This window comes from Lipotes vexillifer, unplaced genomic scaffold (genome assembly GCF_000442215.2).
Source record: "Lipotes vexillifer unplaced genomic scaffold, Lipotes_vexillifer_v1.1 scaffold451, whole genome shotgun sequence".
Classification (NCBI taxonomy): Eukaryota; Metazoa; Chordata; class Mammalia; order Artiodactyla; family Lipotidae; genus Lipotes; species Lipotes vexillifer.
In genome coordinates, this window is record NW_006795989.1 from 402,348 (window position 1) to 416,629 (window position 14,282).

The window sequence follows — 14,282 nt, forward strand, 5'->3', positions numbered from 1 at the left end:
CCTCCTGACATCAGCGTGAGTGTCTCCCTTCCGGGAGACTCGCCCTTGGCCACCCCATCTACAGCAGGTGCTTTCCTCTACCTCGTTCTCTATCTAAGGCCTCCTTCTTTCATAACACTTAACACAATGGCGATTTGTGTTTCACTTGTGTTTTCCTTGCCCAATAGTCCTTAACCTCCAGGTGAGCAGGGACCAAGTCTGTGTTGTTCACTTTCTATCTCCAGCTCAGAGTCCGGAACCTGGCACACAGTAGGGCCCCAGTGTTGAATACAAACGCTCCTTAAACCTACTAATTATTCCCAAAGAGCCCAACATGCTGTCTCCTACCACAAAGGTGTTCAATTAATAGTTGCTCATTTGGTGTGATTTGAGGTCGGAATGTGGCCTCCAGCTTCCTTCCTACAGCTGTAAATCACTCTGTTGCAGACGCTGTTTCCAGTTGCTTGAAAACAAGTGGCATCAAAAGTCAAGACTGTCACAGTCATAGTCGAACAAGTAAGTGTAAGAGATGCCATCTGTCATTGGTAATTTCTTAAAACCATTCATGAGACAAAGTAATCTACTTTAATAAGCTTTGAGACTCAGTGTTTGAGTTAGTCCCGTTATTTCCCAAAGAACATAGCAGAGAAATTGATGATTACCGTTATAAATGTTATCAAAATCCAATTTCTTTCTTTTGACTTAGAAATGGTATTAGGAGAATTAAAGTAATGTTCTAACCATGTTAAATTTCTGAATAAGGGTTTGTTTCTCCTGGTCTACTGTGAATCCTTCTCACTGAAGTACTCAGGGATGATACTAAAGAAACCCCATGAGTTGGCAATTCTGTTAGCTTTCCCAGAACTAAGTTCTACCCAGGACAGGGTCGAGCCTGCTGGGCTTGGTTCTAGCCATTTAACATGTATTAAATCATAATCCTCTAACCTGTGCTATGAGGTAGGTACTCTTATGTTGACTTAAAAAAATGCACAACATGGGAGTTGCGAGTTAAGTTTTTGGGGGGCAAAATGAGGACTGCAGCCCGGGAGACAGCAGTTCAGGTAACTGAGAAACTGCCCCAAGGAGGCGAGGGAAGGAGCCAGGAGATACAGGAGTTTTGCAGCAAAGAGCAGGTAATCGGAACGTCAGAAGATTATTGATTTTTGTTTTTTGTTTTTCTAACATCTTCATTGCAGTATAATTGCTTTACAATGGTGTGTTAGTTTCTGCTTTATTACTGGGCATATCCCCTGAGAAAACCATAAGTCAAAAAGAGTCATGTACCACAATGTTTATTGCAGCTTTATTTACAATAGCCAGGACATGGAAGCAACCTAAGTGTCCATCGACAGATGAGTGGGTAAAGAAGATGTGACACATATATACAATGGAATATTAGCCATAAAAAGAAATGAAATTGAGTTATTTGTAGTGAGGTGGATGGACCTAGAGTCTGTCAAAAAGATTATTGTTAATTAAAGACAACCAAATGTCTCAGCTTAAGGAATTCAACGCTTTTCTAGGTATGGGAAGATGCCAGAGTCTGGACTCAGTGAAATCATTCCTTTGATATGCATCTCAACTATCTGGAGCCAGTATCCTGTATTTTCACATCCTGAGTTTCCTCAGGGCTCACCGCAGGGAGTGGCTGCAGTCTGATGGCTGCTGATGGCAGGGATCCTGATGGCAGGGATCCTTTTCAGCCCTGAGTCACCTCAGGGCTCACCGGCTCACATTGGAGGGTTGCAATCATTGATGACTGTGCCATCTTTTGTTTATTGATATGGCAGGAAATATTCCATTTGTAAATATTCCATTCCATTTATAAATATTCCATTTATCACTTACCAGCCCATTTTAGAGAGAAGATAACTAGAGAGATTTGGTTACAGAGCTAGAAGAGGTGAATTCAGGACCCAAACCCAGCCAGTCAGGCTCCAGAGCAAATCTTAACTATGATACAATGGAACAAGAGAAATACCAGTTTTTCATGCAAAACATAATTGTAGGATTAGTCCAGCCAGACAGTTGTAGCTATGGGATCTCTCTGCTTTTCAGAAAGAAGAACGGAAACATCATTCGACTGTCATTTCATTAATTCCATAGAATTAGTTGGTAGTTCCATAGAGCAGGGAAAGTTCGTGAGCCAGTGTTGCTGGTCGATGTAAATAGGATGTCTCTCTGTGTGCTAGGTATGGTTCCAAGTAGAGCGCTCGGTCTTCACTTCGGGAAATAACCATGAAGGAGCATTTCTCACGGGTTCATGAGAAGTTGTACAACTCTTCTATTTTTCTGTTTTAGTTTTTAGCTAACTTTTTTTCCTTCCCTAAAGGCCTCCAGAGCTCTCACCTATGGGAATTTGTGAGAGACCTGCTTCTATCTCCTGAGGAAAACTGTGGCATTCTGGAATGGGAAGATAGGGAACAAGGTATTTTTCGGGTAGTTAAATCAGAAGGCCTGGCAAAGATGTGGGGACAAAGGAAGAGAAATGACAGAATGACGTATGAAAAGTTGAGCAGAGCTCTGAGGTAAGTGAACAGCACGAAATGTCGTGAGCCTTCAGGCAGAGTTATATAAAAAGTGTCATGAGACAACACTTCGGCTCTTAGGTACAGGTGGGATTAGGGTTTGTAAACTGACACGCCGTCCTTTCCATCCTTGGCAGTGTTCCCCGGGGATCACTCTGAAGCCAGGCTATCAGATACACACACACGCACACACACACGCACACACACACACACACACACACACACACACACACGTTTTGAACCAGATGTGGTGAGGTTCGCTCTTCAAGATGACTGGGAAAGGTTTAAGTGTAAGTTGATAAGAGGGTGTGAAAATACCAGGGTAACCAAAGACCAGCCTGTCACCTGAGAGGAAAGAGGAACGTGTTTATGCACTGTTGCTTTCCCAGGGTATGAACCCTCCTCACGTCCCTTTTCTGCTGTCTTTCACAGGTACTACTATAAAACAGGAATTCTGGAACGGGTCGACCGAAGATTAGTATACAAATTTGGAAAAAATGCACACGGGTGGCAGGAAGACAAGCTATGACCTCCTCCATCATCAAGCTCATTTTATGGATTTCTGTCTTTTAAAACAATAGATTGCAATAGACCTTGAAAGTTCACTTTTTTAAAAGCCTGCAAACGTGCTGATAAAATTTCTCCACATCTCAGCTTACATTTGGATTCAGAGTTGTTGTTGTCTACTTGGGGGTGATGACAGCAACCCTTAAGAAATTCCTTTTTTTTTTTTTTTTTACCCGAGGGGAGGAGGGGATGATCTTTTGTGGTACCCGGATCAAACATCACTTCCCTAATGAAGAGTTGCAGAACCACAATGCCCTGTGCCATTGCTGCTGCTCAGAGAAAAAGGATCCAATTCTGCCATAAGAGGCTCATCCGGTGCTCCCATTCCAAAGGCTCAAAAGTTTTCACATAGTTAACTGTGGCAGCTCACAAAGCAAAAAAAAGTGATTAGTTTGTAGTTAATATAGTAGGACGGGGTGAGATGTGGGTAAGACAAACATACTATAGATTTTAAATTGTTAAAGTCAAATTCCATAGAAAATTTCTTAATTAGTAAAGGAGCTAAGCCATCAAGCTGGTACATAATTGGATTTAGCATAGGTTAATAGCGAGTTTCTTAAGCAGAACATCTTTTTAGCCACTCAGCAAAACTCCCATGGCCATCCTTCTGGAGTAACACAAAATTAGGCACATTCTTAATTCTTGCTGAGTGTATTCCCCCTCTTCTCCTAGGTGGGAGGTATCAGATGTGCAAAGAGTCGACAGACGCTTACATCAATTTCCAAATCACCTGTTTCTATGATTCAAGTTCTCAACATAATAAAATCGTAATTCATTGATTCTGTCTATGGGCAAGACGTTACACCTTTATAGAACTGGGAATGTCTTGATGGTTCTGTAATGGCCAATTAACTTATGAGCCTCTCGTTTTGTCTTCCCACCCGATGAGTACGCAAGCTCTAAAATGCATATTTCCTTGACAAAATTAGCGACGTTGGATTTACACCAGTGAATGTTCACAAGTTAAAGTATGCACTGACATTTTCTCATCAGTCACTGGTAGGTGAGCCATTAGTGACCTCCAGCTGGGTGGACTGCCCCTAGAACTCCTTCCCCAGAGCAGGAAGCCTCATGTGATGAGGCACTGAACGACAATACAGGCTGAGGGCCTCCATCTTAGAGTTTCACGTCAAAAGTAACTTGTTTTTAAAAAATGTGAATGACTGTAAAATAGTCTATTTTTTAGATTCATGTGTTTTCCAGGTGGATACAGTTTGTAAACAATGTGAATAAAATATTTAACATGTTACACTGTCTCCATGTTGTTCAATTTAGCAAGGCCGACTCAGCAAACATTGACAACCTACAAAACCTTTGATGACCCTTCAATTTCCTAGCATTTAGGAGATGGAGATTCCCAGAGAGCCCCAAAAGATGCAAGAAATATATGAAGTGATCCTCCCCACAACCTTTCTATCCTAAGACAGAGGTCCCCTCACAAGATGGAAGGCATGGTCCAGTGGGTCCTACAGCTATGTTTTTGTTTGGTGTGCACACACACACACACACACATTTTTTTTTTGCTTGTGTTTTGAGGTTTTGTTTTGTTTCTTATTTTGAATTAGTTGCCTTATTTAAAAATCAGGAGAGTTACAGACAAATCCAGATTACCAATTTCTTTTTGAAAATCACATCTGGTACCACTAGTTTCTCAGTGCCTGTCACAGTAATTTCCTGGACCTGAGTGGAAGAGCATTTGGTCACCACTTCATGCTGCCTCAGACGCTGAACTTTGTTCTTGTACTGTTGTGGTTGGTTTGAGGGTTTTTTTTTTTTTCTTTTTAATACAATTTTTAAAGGTTACACTCCATTTACAGTTATTACAAACTATTGGCTATATTCCCCATACTGTACAGTACATCCTTGTGGCCTATTTTACACCCAATAGTGTGTGCCTTCCCCTCCCCCATCCCTATCTTGCCCCTCCCCCACCAGCAACCACTAGTTTGTTTTCCATATCTCTGAGTCTGCTTCTTTTTAGTTATATTCACCAGTTGGTTGTATTTTTTAGATTCCACATATAAGGATATCATACAGTATTTGTTGTTCTCTGACTTATATCACTAAGGATAATGACCTCCAAGTCCATCCATGTGGCTGCTAATGGCAAAATTTCATTCTCTTTTATGGCTAATATTCCATTGTATATATGTACCACATATTCTTTATCCATTTGTCTGTCGATGGACACTTAGGTTGCTTCCATATCTTGGCAATTGTAAATAATGCTTCTTTGAACATTGCGGTGCATGTATCTTTTTTTTTTAACATCTTTATTGGAGTATAATTGCTTTACGAGGTTGTGTTAGTTTCTGCTGTATAACAAAGTGAATCAGCTATATGCATACATATATCCCCATATACCCTCCTTCTTGCATCTCCCTCCCACCCTATTTATCCCACCCCTCTAGGTGGTCACAAAGCACCGAGCTGATCTCCCTGTGCTATGCAGCTGCTTCCTACTAGCTATCTATTTTACATTTGGTAGTGTATATATGTCTATACCACTCTCTCACTTCGTCCCAGCTTACCCTTCCCCCTACGCGTGTCCTCAAGTCCATTCTAGACGTCTGTGTCTTTATTCTTGTCCTGCCCTTAGGTTCCTCAGAACCATTCTATTTTTAGATTCCATATATATGTGTTAGCATACAGTATTTTTTTCTCTTTCTGACTTACTTCACTCGTATGATAGAATCTAGGTCCATCCACCTCACTACAAATAACTCAATTTCCTTTCTTTTTATGGCTGAGTAATATTCCATTGTATATATGTGCCACAACTTCTTTATCCATTCATCTGTCAATGGATACTTAGGTTGCTTCCATGTCCTGGCTATTGTAAGTAGTGCTGCAATGAACATTGTGTTACATGACTCTTTTTGAATTATGGTTTTCTCAGGGTATATGCCCAGTAATGGGATTGCTGGGTCATATGGTAGTTCTAGTTTTAGTTTTGTAAGGAACCTCCATACTGTTCTCCATAGTGGCTGTATCAATTTACATTCCCACCAACAGTGCAAGAGGGTTCCCTTTTCTCCACACCCTCTCCAGCATTCACTGATTGTAGATTTTTTGATGATGGCCATTCTGACTGATGTGAAGTGATACCTCATTGTAGTTTTGATTTGCATTTCTCTAATGCTTGGTGATGTTGAGCATCCTTTCATGTGTTTGTTGGCAATCTGTATATCTTCTTTGTAGAAATGTCTATTTAGGTCTTCTGCCCATTTTTTGATTGGGTTGGTTTATTTTTTTGCTATTGAGCTTCATGTGCTGCTTGTATATTTTGGAGATTAATCCTTTGTCAGTTGCTTCATTTGCAAATATTTTCTCTCATTCTGAGGGTTGTCTTTTCGTCTTGTTTATGGTTTCCTTTGCTGTGCAAGAGCTTTTAAGTTTCATTAGGTGCCATTTGTTTATTTTAGTTTTTATTTCCATTCCTCTAGGAGGTGGGTCATAAAGGATGCTGTGATTTATGTCATAGAGTGTTCTGCCTATGTTTTCCTCTAAGAGTTTGATAGTGTCTGGCCTTACATTTAGGTTTTTAATCCATTTTGAGTTTATTTTTGTGTATGGTGTTAGGGAGTGTTCTAATTTCATTCTTTTACATGCAGCTGTCCAGTTTTCCCAGCATCACTTATTGAAGAGGATGTCTTTTCTCCATTGTATACTCTTGCCACCTTTATCAAAGATAAGGTGGCCATAGGTGCATGGGTTTATCTCTGGGCTTTCTATCCGGTTCCAATTATCTATATTTCTGTTCTTGTGCCAGTACCATACTGTCTTGATCACTGTAGCTTTGTAGTATAGTTTGAAGTCAGGGTGCCTGATTTCCTCCAGCTCTGTTTTTCTTTCTCAAGATCACTTTGGCTATTCGTGGTCTTTTGTGTTTACATACAAATTGTGAAATTTTTTGTTCTGGTTCTGTGAAAACTGACATTTGTAGTTTGATAGGGATTGCATTGAATCTGTAGATTGCTTTGGGTAGTAGAGTCATTTTCACAATGTTGATTCTTCCAATCCAGGAACATGGTATATCTCTCCATCTGTTTGTATCATCTTTAATTTCTTTCATCAGTGTCTTATAGTTTTCTGCATACAGGTTTTTTGTCTCCTTAGGTAAGTTTATCCCTAGGTATTTTATTCTTTTTGTTGCAATGGTAAATGGGAGCATTTCCTTATTTCTCTTTCAGATTTTCATCATTAATGTATAGGAATGCAAGAGATTTCTGTACATTAATTTTGTATCCTGCTACTCTACCAAATTCATTGATTAGCTCTAGTAGTTTTCTGGTAGCATCTTTAGTATTGTCTATGTATAGTATCATGTCATCTGCAAACAGTGACAATTTTATTTCTTCTTTTCTGATTTGGATTCCTTTTATTTCTTTTTCTTCTCTGATTGCTGTGGCTAAAACTTCCAAAACTATGTTGAATAATAGTGGTGAGAGTGGGTAACCTTGTCTTGTTCCTGATCTTAGAGGAAATGGTTTCAGTTTTTCACCATTGAGAATGATGTTTGCTGTGGGTTTGTCATATATGGCCTTTATTATGTTGAGGTAGGTTCCCGCTATACCTACTTTCTGGAGAATTTTTTATCATAATTGAGTGTTGAATTTTGTCGAAAGCTTTTTCTGCATTTATTGAGGTTATCATATGGTTTTTATCCTTCAGTTTGTTAATATGGTGTATCACATTGATTGATTTGCATATATTGAAGAATCCTTGCATTCCTGGGATAAACCCCACTTGATCATGGTGTTTGATGCGCTGTTGGATTCTGTTTGTTAGTATTTTGTTGAGGATTTTTGCATCTACATTCATCAGTAATATTGGCCTGTAGTTTTCTTTTTTTGTGACATCTTTGTCTGGTTTTGGTATCAGGGTGATGGTGGCCTCATAGAATGAGTTTGGGAGTATTCCTCCCTCTGTTATATTTTGGAAGAGTTTGAGAAGGATCAGTGTTAGCTTTTCTCTAAATGTTTGATAGAATTCACCTGTGAAGCCATCTGGTCCTGGGCTTTCGTTTGTTGGAAGGTTTTTAATCACAGTTTCAATTTCAGTGCTTGTGTTTGGTCTGTTTATATTTTCTATTTCTTCCTGGTTCAGTCTCAGAAGGTTGTACTTTTCTAAGAATTTGTCCATTTCTTCCAGGTTGTCCATATTACTGACATAGAGTTGCTTGTAATAATCTCTCATGACCCTTAGTATTTCTGCAGTGTCAGTTGTTACTTCTCCTTTTTCATTTCTAATTCTGTTGATTTGAATCTTCTACCTTTTTTTCTTGATGAGTCTGACTAATGGTTTATCAATTTTGTTTATCTTCTCAAAGAACCAGCTTTTAGTTTTATTGATCTTTGCTATCGTTTCCTTCATTTCTTTTTCATTTATTTCTGATCTCATCTTTATGATTTCCTTCCTTCTGCTAACTTTGGGAATTTTTTGTTCTTCTTTCTCTAATTGCTTTAGGTGTAAGGTTAGGTTGTTTATTTGAGATGTTTCTTGTTTCTTGAGGTAGGATTGTATTGCTATAAACTTCCCTCTTAGAACTGCTTTTGCTGCATCCCATAGGGTTTGTGTCATCGTGTTTTCATTGTCATTTCTTTCTAGGTATTTTTTGATTTCATCTTTAATTTCTTCGGTGATCTCTTTGTTATTTAATAGTGTATAGTTTAGCCTCCATGTGTATTTTTTACAGTTTTTTGTTTCCTGTAATTGATATCTAGTCTCATAGCGTTGTGGTCGGAAAAGATACTTGATAAGATTTAAATTTTCTTACATTTACCAAGGCTCGATTTGTGACCCAAGATATGGTCTATCCTTGAGGATGTTCCATGCACACTTGAAAGTGTATTCTGCTGTTTTTGGATGGAATGTCCTATATATATCAATTAAGTCCATCTTGTTTAATGTGTCATTTAAAGCTTGTGTTTCTTTATTTATTTTCATTTTGGATGATTTGTCCATTGGTGAAAGTGGGGTGTTAAAGTCCCCTACTATGATTGTGTTACTGTTGATTTCCCCTTTTATGGCTGTTAGCATTTGTCTTATGTATTGAGGTGCTCCTATGTTGGGTACATAAATATTTTCAATTGTTATGTCTTCTTCTTGGATTGATCCCTTGATCATAATGTAGTGCCCTTCTTTGTCTCTTGTAATAGTCTTTGTTTTAAAGTCTATTTTGTCTGATATAAGAATTGCTACTCCAGCTTTCTTTTTTCTTTTAACATCTTTATTGGAGTATAATTGCTTTACAATGGTGTGTTAGTTTCTGCTTTATAACAAAGTGAATCAGTTATACATATACATATATCCCCATGTCTCTTCCCTCTTGCATCTCCCTCCCTATCCCACCCCTCTAGGTGGTCACAACTCCAGCTTTCTTTTGATTTCCATTTGCATGGAATATCTTTTTCCATCCCCTCACTTTCAGTCTGTATGTGTCCCTAGGTCTTCTTGTAGACAGCATATGTACAGGTCTTATTTTTGTATCCTTTCAGCCAGTCTATGTCTTTTGGTTGGAGCATTTAATCCATTTACATTTAAGCAATTATCGATATGTATGTTCCTATTACCATTTTCTTAATTGTTTTGGGTTTGTTATTGTAGGTCTTTTCCTTCTCTTGTCTTTCCTGCCTAGAGAAGTTCCTTTAGCATTTGTTGTAAAGCTGGTTTGGTGGTGCAGAATTCTCTTAGCTTTTGCTTGTCTGAAAAGCTTTTGACTTCTCCATCAAATCTGAATGAGATCCTTGCTGGGTAGAGTAATCTTGGTTGTAGGTTTTTCCCTTTCATCACTTTAAATATGTCCTGCCACTCCCTTCTGGCTTGTAGAGTTTCTGCTGAAAGATCAGCTGTTAACCTTATGGTTATTCCCTTGTATGTTATTTGTTATTTTTCCCTTTCTGCTTTTAATATTTTTTCATTGAATTTAATTTTTGATAGTTTGATTAATATGTGTCTTGGCATGTTTCTCCTTAGATTTATCCTGTATGGGACTCTCTGCGCTTCCTAGACTTGACTATTTCCTTTCCCATGTTAGGGAAGTTTTCAACTATAATCTTTTCAAATATTTTCTCAGTCCCTTTCTTTTTCTCTTCTTCTTCTGGGACCCCTATAATTCGAATGTTGGTGCATTTAATGTTGTCCCAGAGGTCTCTGAGACTGTCCTCAATTCTTTTCATTCTTTTTTCTTTATTTTTCTCTGTGGTAGCTATTTCCACTATTTTATCTTCCAGGTCACTTAATCATTCTTCTGCCTCAGTTATTCTGCTATTGATTTCTTCTAGAGAATTTAAAATTTCATTTATTGTGTTGTTCACCATTGTTTGTTTGCTCTTTAGTTCTTCTAGGTCCTTGTTTCTTGTATTTTCTCCATTCTATTTCCAAGATTTTGGATCTTATTTACTATCATTACTCTGAATTCTTTGTTCGGGTAGACTGCCTATTTCCTCTTCGTTTGTTTGGTCTGGTGGGTTTTTACCTTGCTCCTTCATCTGCTGTGTGCTTCTCTGTCTTCTCATTTTGCTTAACTTACTGTGCTTGGGGTCTCCTTTTCACAGGCTGCAGGTTTGTAGTTTCCATTGTTTTTGGTGTCTGCTCCCAGTGGCTAAGGTTGTTTCAGTGGGTTATGTAGGCTTCCTGGTGGAGGGGACTAGTGCCTGTGTTCTGGTGGATGAGGCTGGATGTTGTCTTTCTGGTGTGCAGGACCACGTCCAGTGGTGCGTTTTGGGCTGCCTGTGACCTTATTATGATTTTAAGCAACATCCCTGCTAATGGGTGGGGTTGTGTTCCTGTCTTGCTAGTTGTTTGGCATAGGGTGTCCAGCACTGTAGCTTGCTGGTCGTTGAGTGGAGCTGGGTCTTAGTGTTGAGCTGGAAATCTCTGGGAGAGCTTTCGCTGTTTGATACTACATGGAGCCAGAAGGTCTCTGGTGGACCAATGTCATGAGCTTAGCTCTCCCACCTCAGAGGCACAGGCCTGACACCCTGCCAGAGCACCAAGACCCTGTCAACCACACAGCTCAGAAGAAAAGGGAGGAAAAAAGAAAAAGATAAAGAAAAAAATAAAATAAAGTTATTAAAGTAAAACTATTTTTTTAAATTATTAAAAATTAAAAAATTTAAAGTAATAAAAAAAGAAAAAACAAAAAACAGGCAGGCAGACCCTAGGGCAAATGGTAAAAGCAAAGCTACACAGACAAAATCACACAAAGACGCATACACATACCCACTCAGAAAAAGAGAAAAAGGAAAAAAAATGTATATATATAAAAAAAAGAAGAGAGCAAGCAAATCAATAAAGAAATCTACCAATGATAATAAACTCTAAATACTAAACTAAGATAAACGTAAAACCTGAAACCAGTCAGTCGCATGCAGCAAACCCCAAGTCTACAGTTGCTCCCAAAGTCCACCTCCTCAGTTTGGGATGATTCGTTGTCTATTTGGCCTGAGGCATCCAGCACTGGAGTTTGCAGGCAGTTGGATAGAGCTGGGTCTTGGTGCTGAGATTAGGACCTTCAGGAGGTCTCACTCCAATTAATATTCCCTGGGGTCTGAGGTTCTTTGTTAGTCCAGCGGTTTGGACTTGGAGCTCCCACCACAGGAGCACAGGCTTGACCTCCAGCCTGGGAACCAAGATCCTGCAATCTGCACAGTGTGGCACAAAAAAAAAAGGAAAGAAAGAAAACGAGGAGCAGTACAATATCAAAGAATAAAAAACAAAATAAAATTAGAAAGATAAAAAATATATTAGGAAAAATAAAAATACAATTGAAACAACTGCAAGGTAAAATAAAACCACAATAGAGAAAAGAAAAAAAGGGGGGGGAGGGGTACAGAGGAAACAAAAGGAGAGAACAATAACAAAGTATAAAGACTAAAATAAAATTAGAAAAATAAAGATTAGGAAAAATAAAAATATAAATGAGTCAACAACAATGTAAAACAGAACCCCAATGTAAAAGAGGAAAAAAAAAAAGCCTTGCAGGCAGAGTTTAGGTGGAAGGGGAACTTAGGCAGGGGTGGGGTTTAGGGTGGGGCGGGACCTAGGCGAGTGGGGGGTGACGTCTGAGCATGTGGCGGGGCCTCTGCTTAGGACCTGTGCAGAAGGGGAGAGGCAGCACGTGGAAAGGGGGTCCTCTGGAGTGTGGAGTTTGGAGGTGAGGCCCTGAGTGAGTGTGTGTGGTAGGGGTTAGGCCCATTGTATTGGAGGGGGTCTCAGAGAGGGTCTCCGAGAGTAGAGGTGGGGCCCTGGCTGGGGGTGTGGGGTGGGGCCTGGGCTCTGCATGGCAGCAGGGAGGCTCCGAGCGCAGAGGATTAGGCCTGGGAGCCCAACCGGCTTCCCGGTGCCTAAGTGGACAGGGAAAGCCCTGGTCCTGTTCCGTTGTGCCCCTCCCCCACCGTCTCCCCCAGGGTCTCCCCCATCCCTGCTGGACCCCTAACTGTGGGTGGGTCCTGCTGGGTGTAGGAACTCCTCCCCTCCCCCAGCCACCCCTCAGGGATACGGTCCCGTAGGTCCAGCCTTTACCTTTGCTCCCCCTTCCCTCCCTCCCACTCCCTCAGGACCGGCATAGCTGGAGGGGGCCTAGGTGGGCAGAGCATCAGGCCCGGGATCTCAGCAGGTTCCTGGGGACCCAAGTGGGCAGGGGAAACCTGGCCACGCTCCCTTTTGATCCTCTGTCCTCCCAATGGTCCCCAATCTCCCCCTTCGGGCGTGGGATCCCTTCCCCTGCCCCAGCCGCCCCTCAGGGGCTCCAGTCCCGTCCCGCCTCCACTTCTCCTCCCCCTTCACTCCCCCCGCGCCCCACGTCCTGCGTGGTCATGGGGGTTCCTCCCATCCCCTTAGGTGTCCGTGGTCCCCCACCAGTGCCTGGTAGGTGCCCTACTTGTGAGGAGACGCGAATTCCGCGTCCTCCTAGTCCACCATCTTGACTCCGCCCACCACATGTATCTTTTTGAATTACCGTTTTGGTTTTTTTCAGATCTATACGTAGGAGTGGAATTGCTGGGTCACATGGTAGTTCTATTTTTTGTTTTTTTGGGAAACTTCCATATTGCTTTCCACAGTGGCTGCACCAATTACTTTCTGTTTGGGGTTTTTTGTTTTTGTTTTTCATGCATCCAGAATGCTTCTACATTTTGAAATTGGGACCCCTGTCCTGGCCAGGTGAAGAGGGAAGTGCCATGTTGATGGACTGGGTCAAAGCTCACGGTCCAGCAGAAAGAAGAGACTGTCCAGGAAACTGGAAATTAGCTAACAGGAGGGGACCTGGGAGCTTTCAGGCAACGAGCTTGGCAGTGAAGAACCAGAACCAAGAAGTTCCAGGGGATGGCAGGGACTGAGGTGGGGGCAGGGCAGGCAGCAGTGGACGGTAATGAGGAGTCACTCACTACCTAAGAGAAGCTGCCCCCCACCCAGAGAGGGGCATCAGGCGATTCAGAGAACAAAAAAATTAATCCCTCTGCTACTCAAAAAGTTTTCATTTTATAAAACCATTAAACTAGCATCGTCTTTCTATGAGTTTCCAGGGCTGCCCAAGTCACCAAATTTGGTGGCTTAAAACAGTGGAAATTCATTCTCACAATTCTGGAGGCTGAGTCCAAAATCAAGGTATTCCAGGGCCACGCTCCCGCCATAGGCTCTAGGGAAGAATCCTTCCTGCTTCTTCTAGCTTCTGGAGACTTCAGGTGCTCCTTAGCTTGTGGCTGTAAAATTCCAACCTCGGCCTCAATCTTCATATGAGCTGCCCCTCCTCCTCCCCTTTGGTCTCTTAGAAGCACACTGATCTTTGATCATCCCAGATGATCTCATCTGGAGACACTTGCAAAAAACTTTTTTCCAAATAAAGTCACCTTCACAGCTTCCTGAAGTTAGGACATGGACATATTCTTTTAGGGACCATCATTCAACCCACTGTACTCTTTAAAATGTGAGTTTTACTTAAACATATAGTTTCATAATGCAATTCATTCAAGAGCAGAAAATACAAGGACAATTTAAAATACCATACTTTAAGCAAAGAATAACAAAGCAAAACAAAAATAAAAACGACAATGCAAAATTCACTTAACAGTCAAATGAGAGAATAAGTATTTCCTTTGCAAAGAGTGTCATAGTCTCCACATGTCATAGCTTTCCACATGTGATTGATTAAAATTTTCAAAACTCAAAGGTAGGGCTTCCTGGTGGCGCAGTGGTTGAGAGTCC

At 40.9% G+C, this 14,282-nt stretch overlaps 1 protein-coding gene across 4 annotated transcripts in view; it reads left to right on the forward strand.

Moving 5' to 3' along the window:
• Positions 1–3,457, forward strand: part of ELF5 (E74 like ETS transcription factor 5) — a 29,200-nt gene extending 25,743 nt beyond the window's left edge. Inside the window, exons 3-5 of one of the 4 annotated variants that reach the window (XM_007468071.1) lie at positions 427–495; positions 2,312–2,507; positions 2,940–3,056. In XM_007468071.1, the coding sequence (XP_007468133.1) occupies positions 427–495; positions 2,312–2,507; positions 2,940–3,036 (362 nt within the window). In that variant the 3' untranslated portion in view covers positions 3,037–3,056. Of the gene's footprint in view, positions 1–426; positions 496–2,311; positions 2,508–2,939 lie in introns of all 4 variants that reach the window. The other 3 variants (XM_007468069.1, XM_007468070.1, XM_007468072.1) reach the window with 3 other exon arrangements.
• Positions 3,458–14,282: the final 10,825 nt, after the last annotated feature.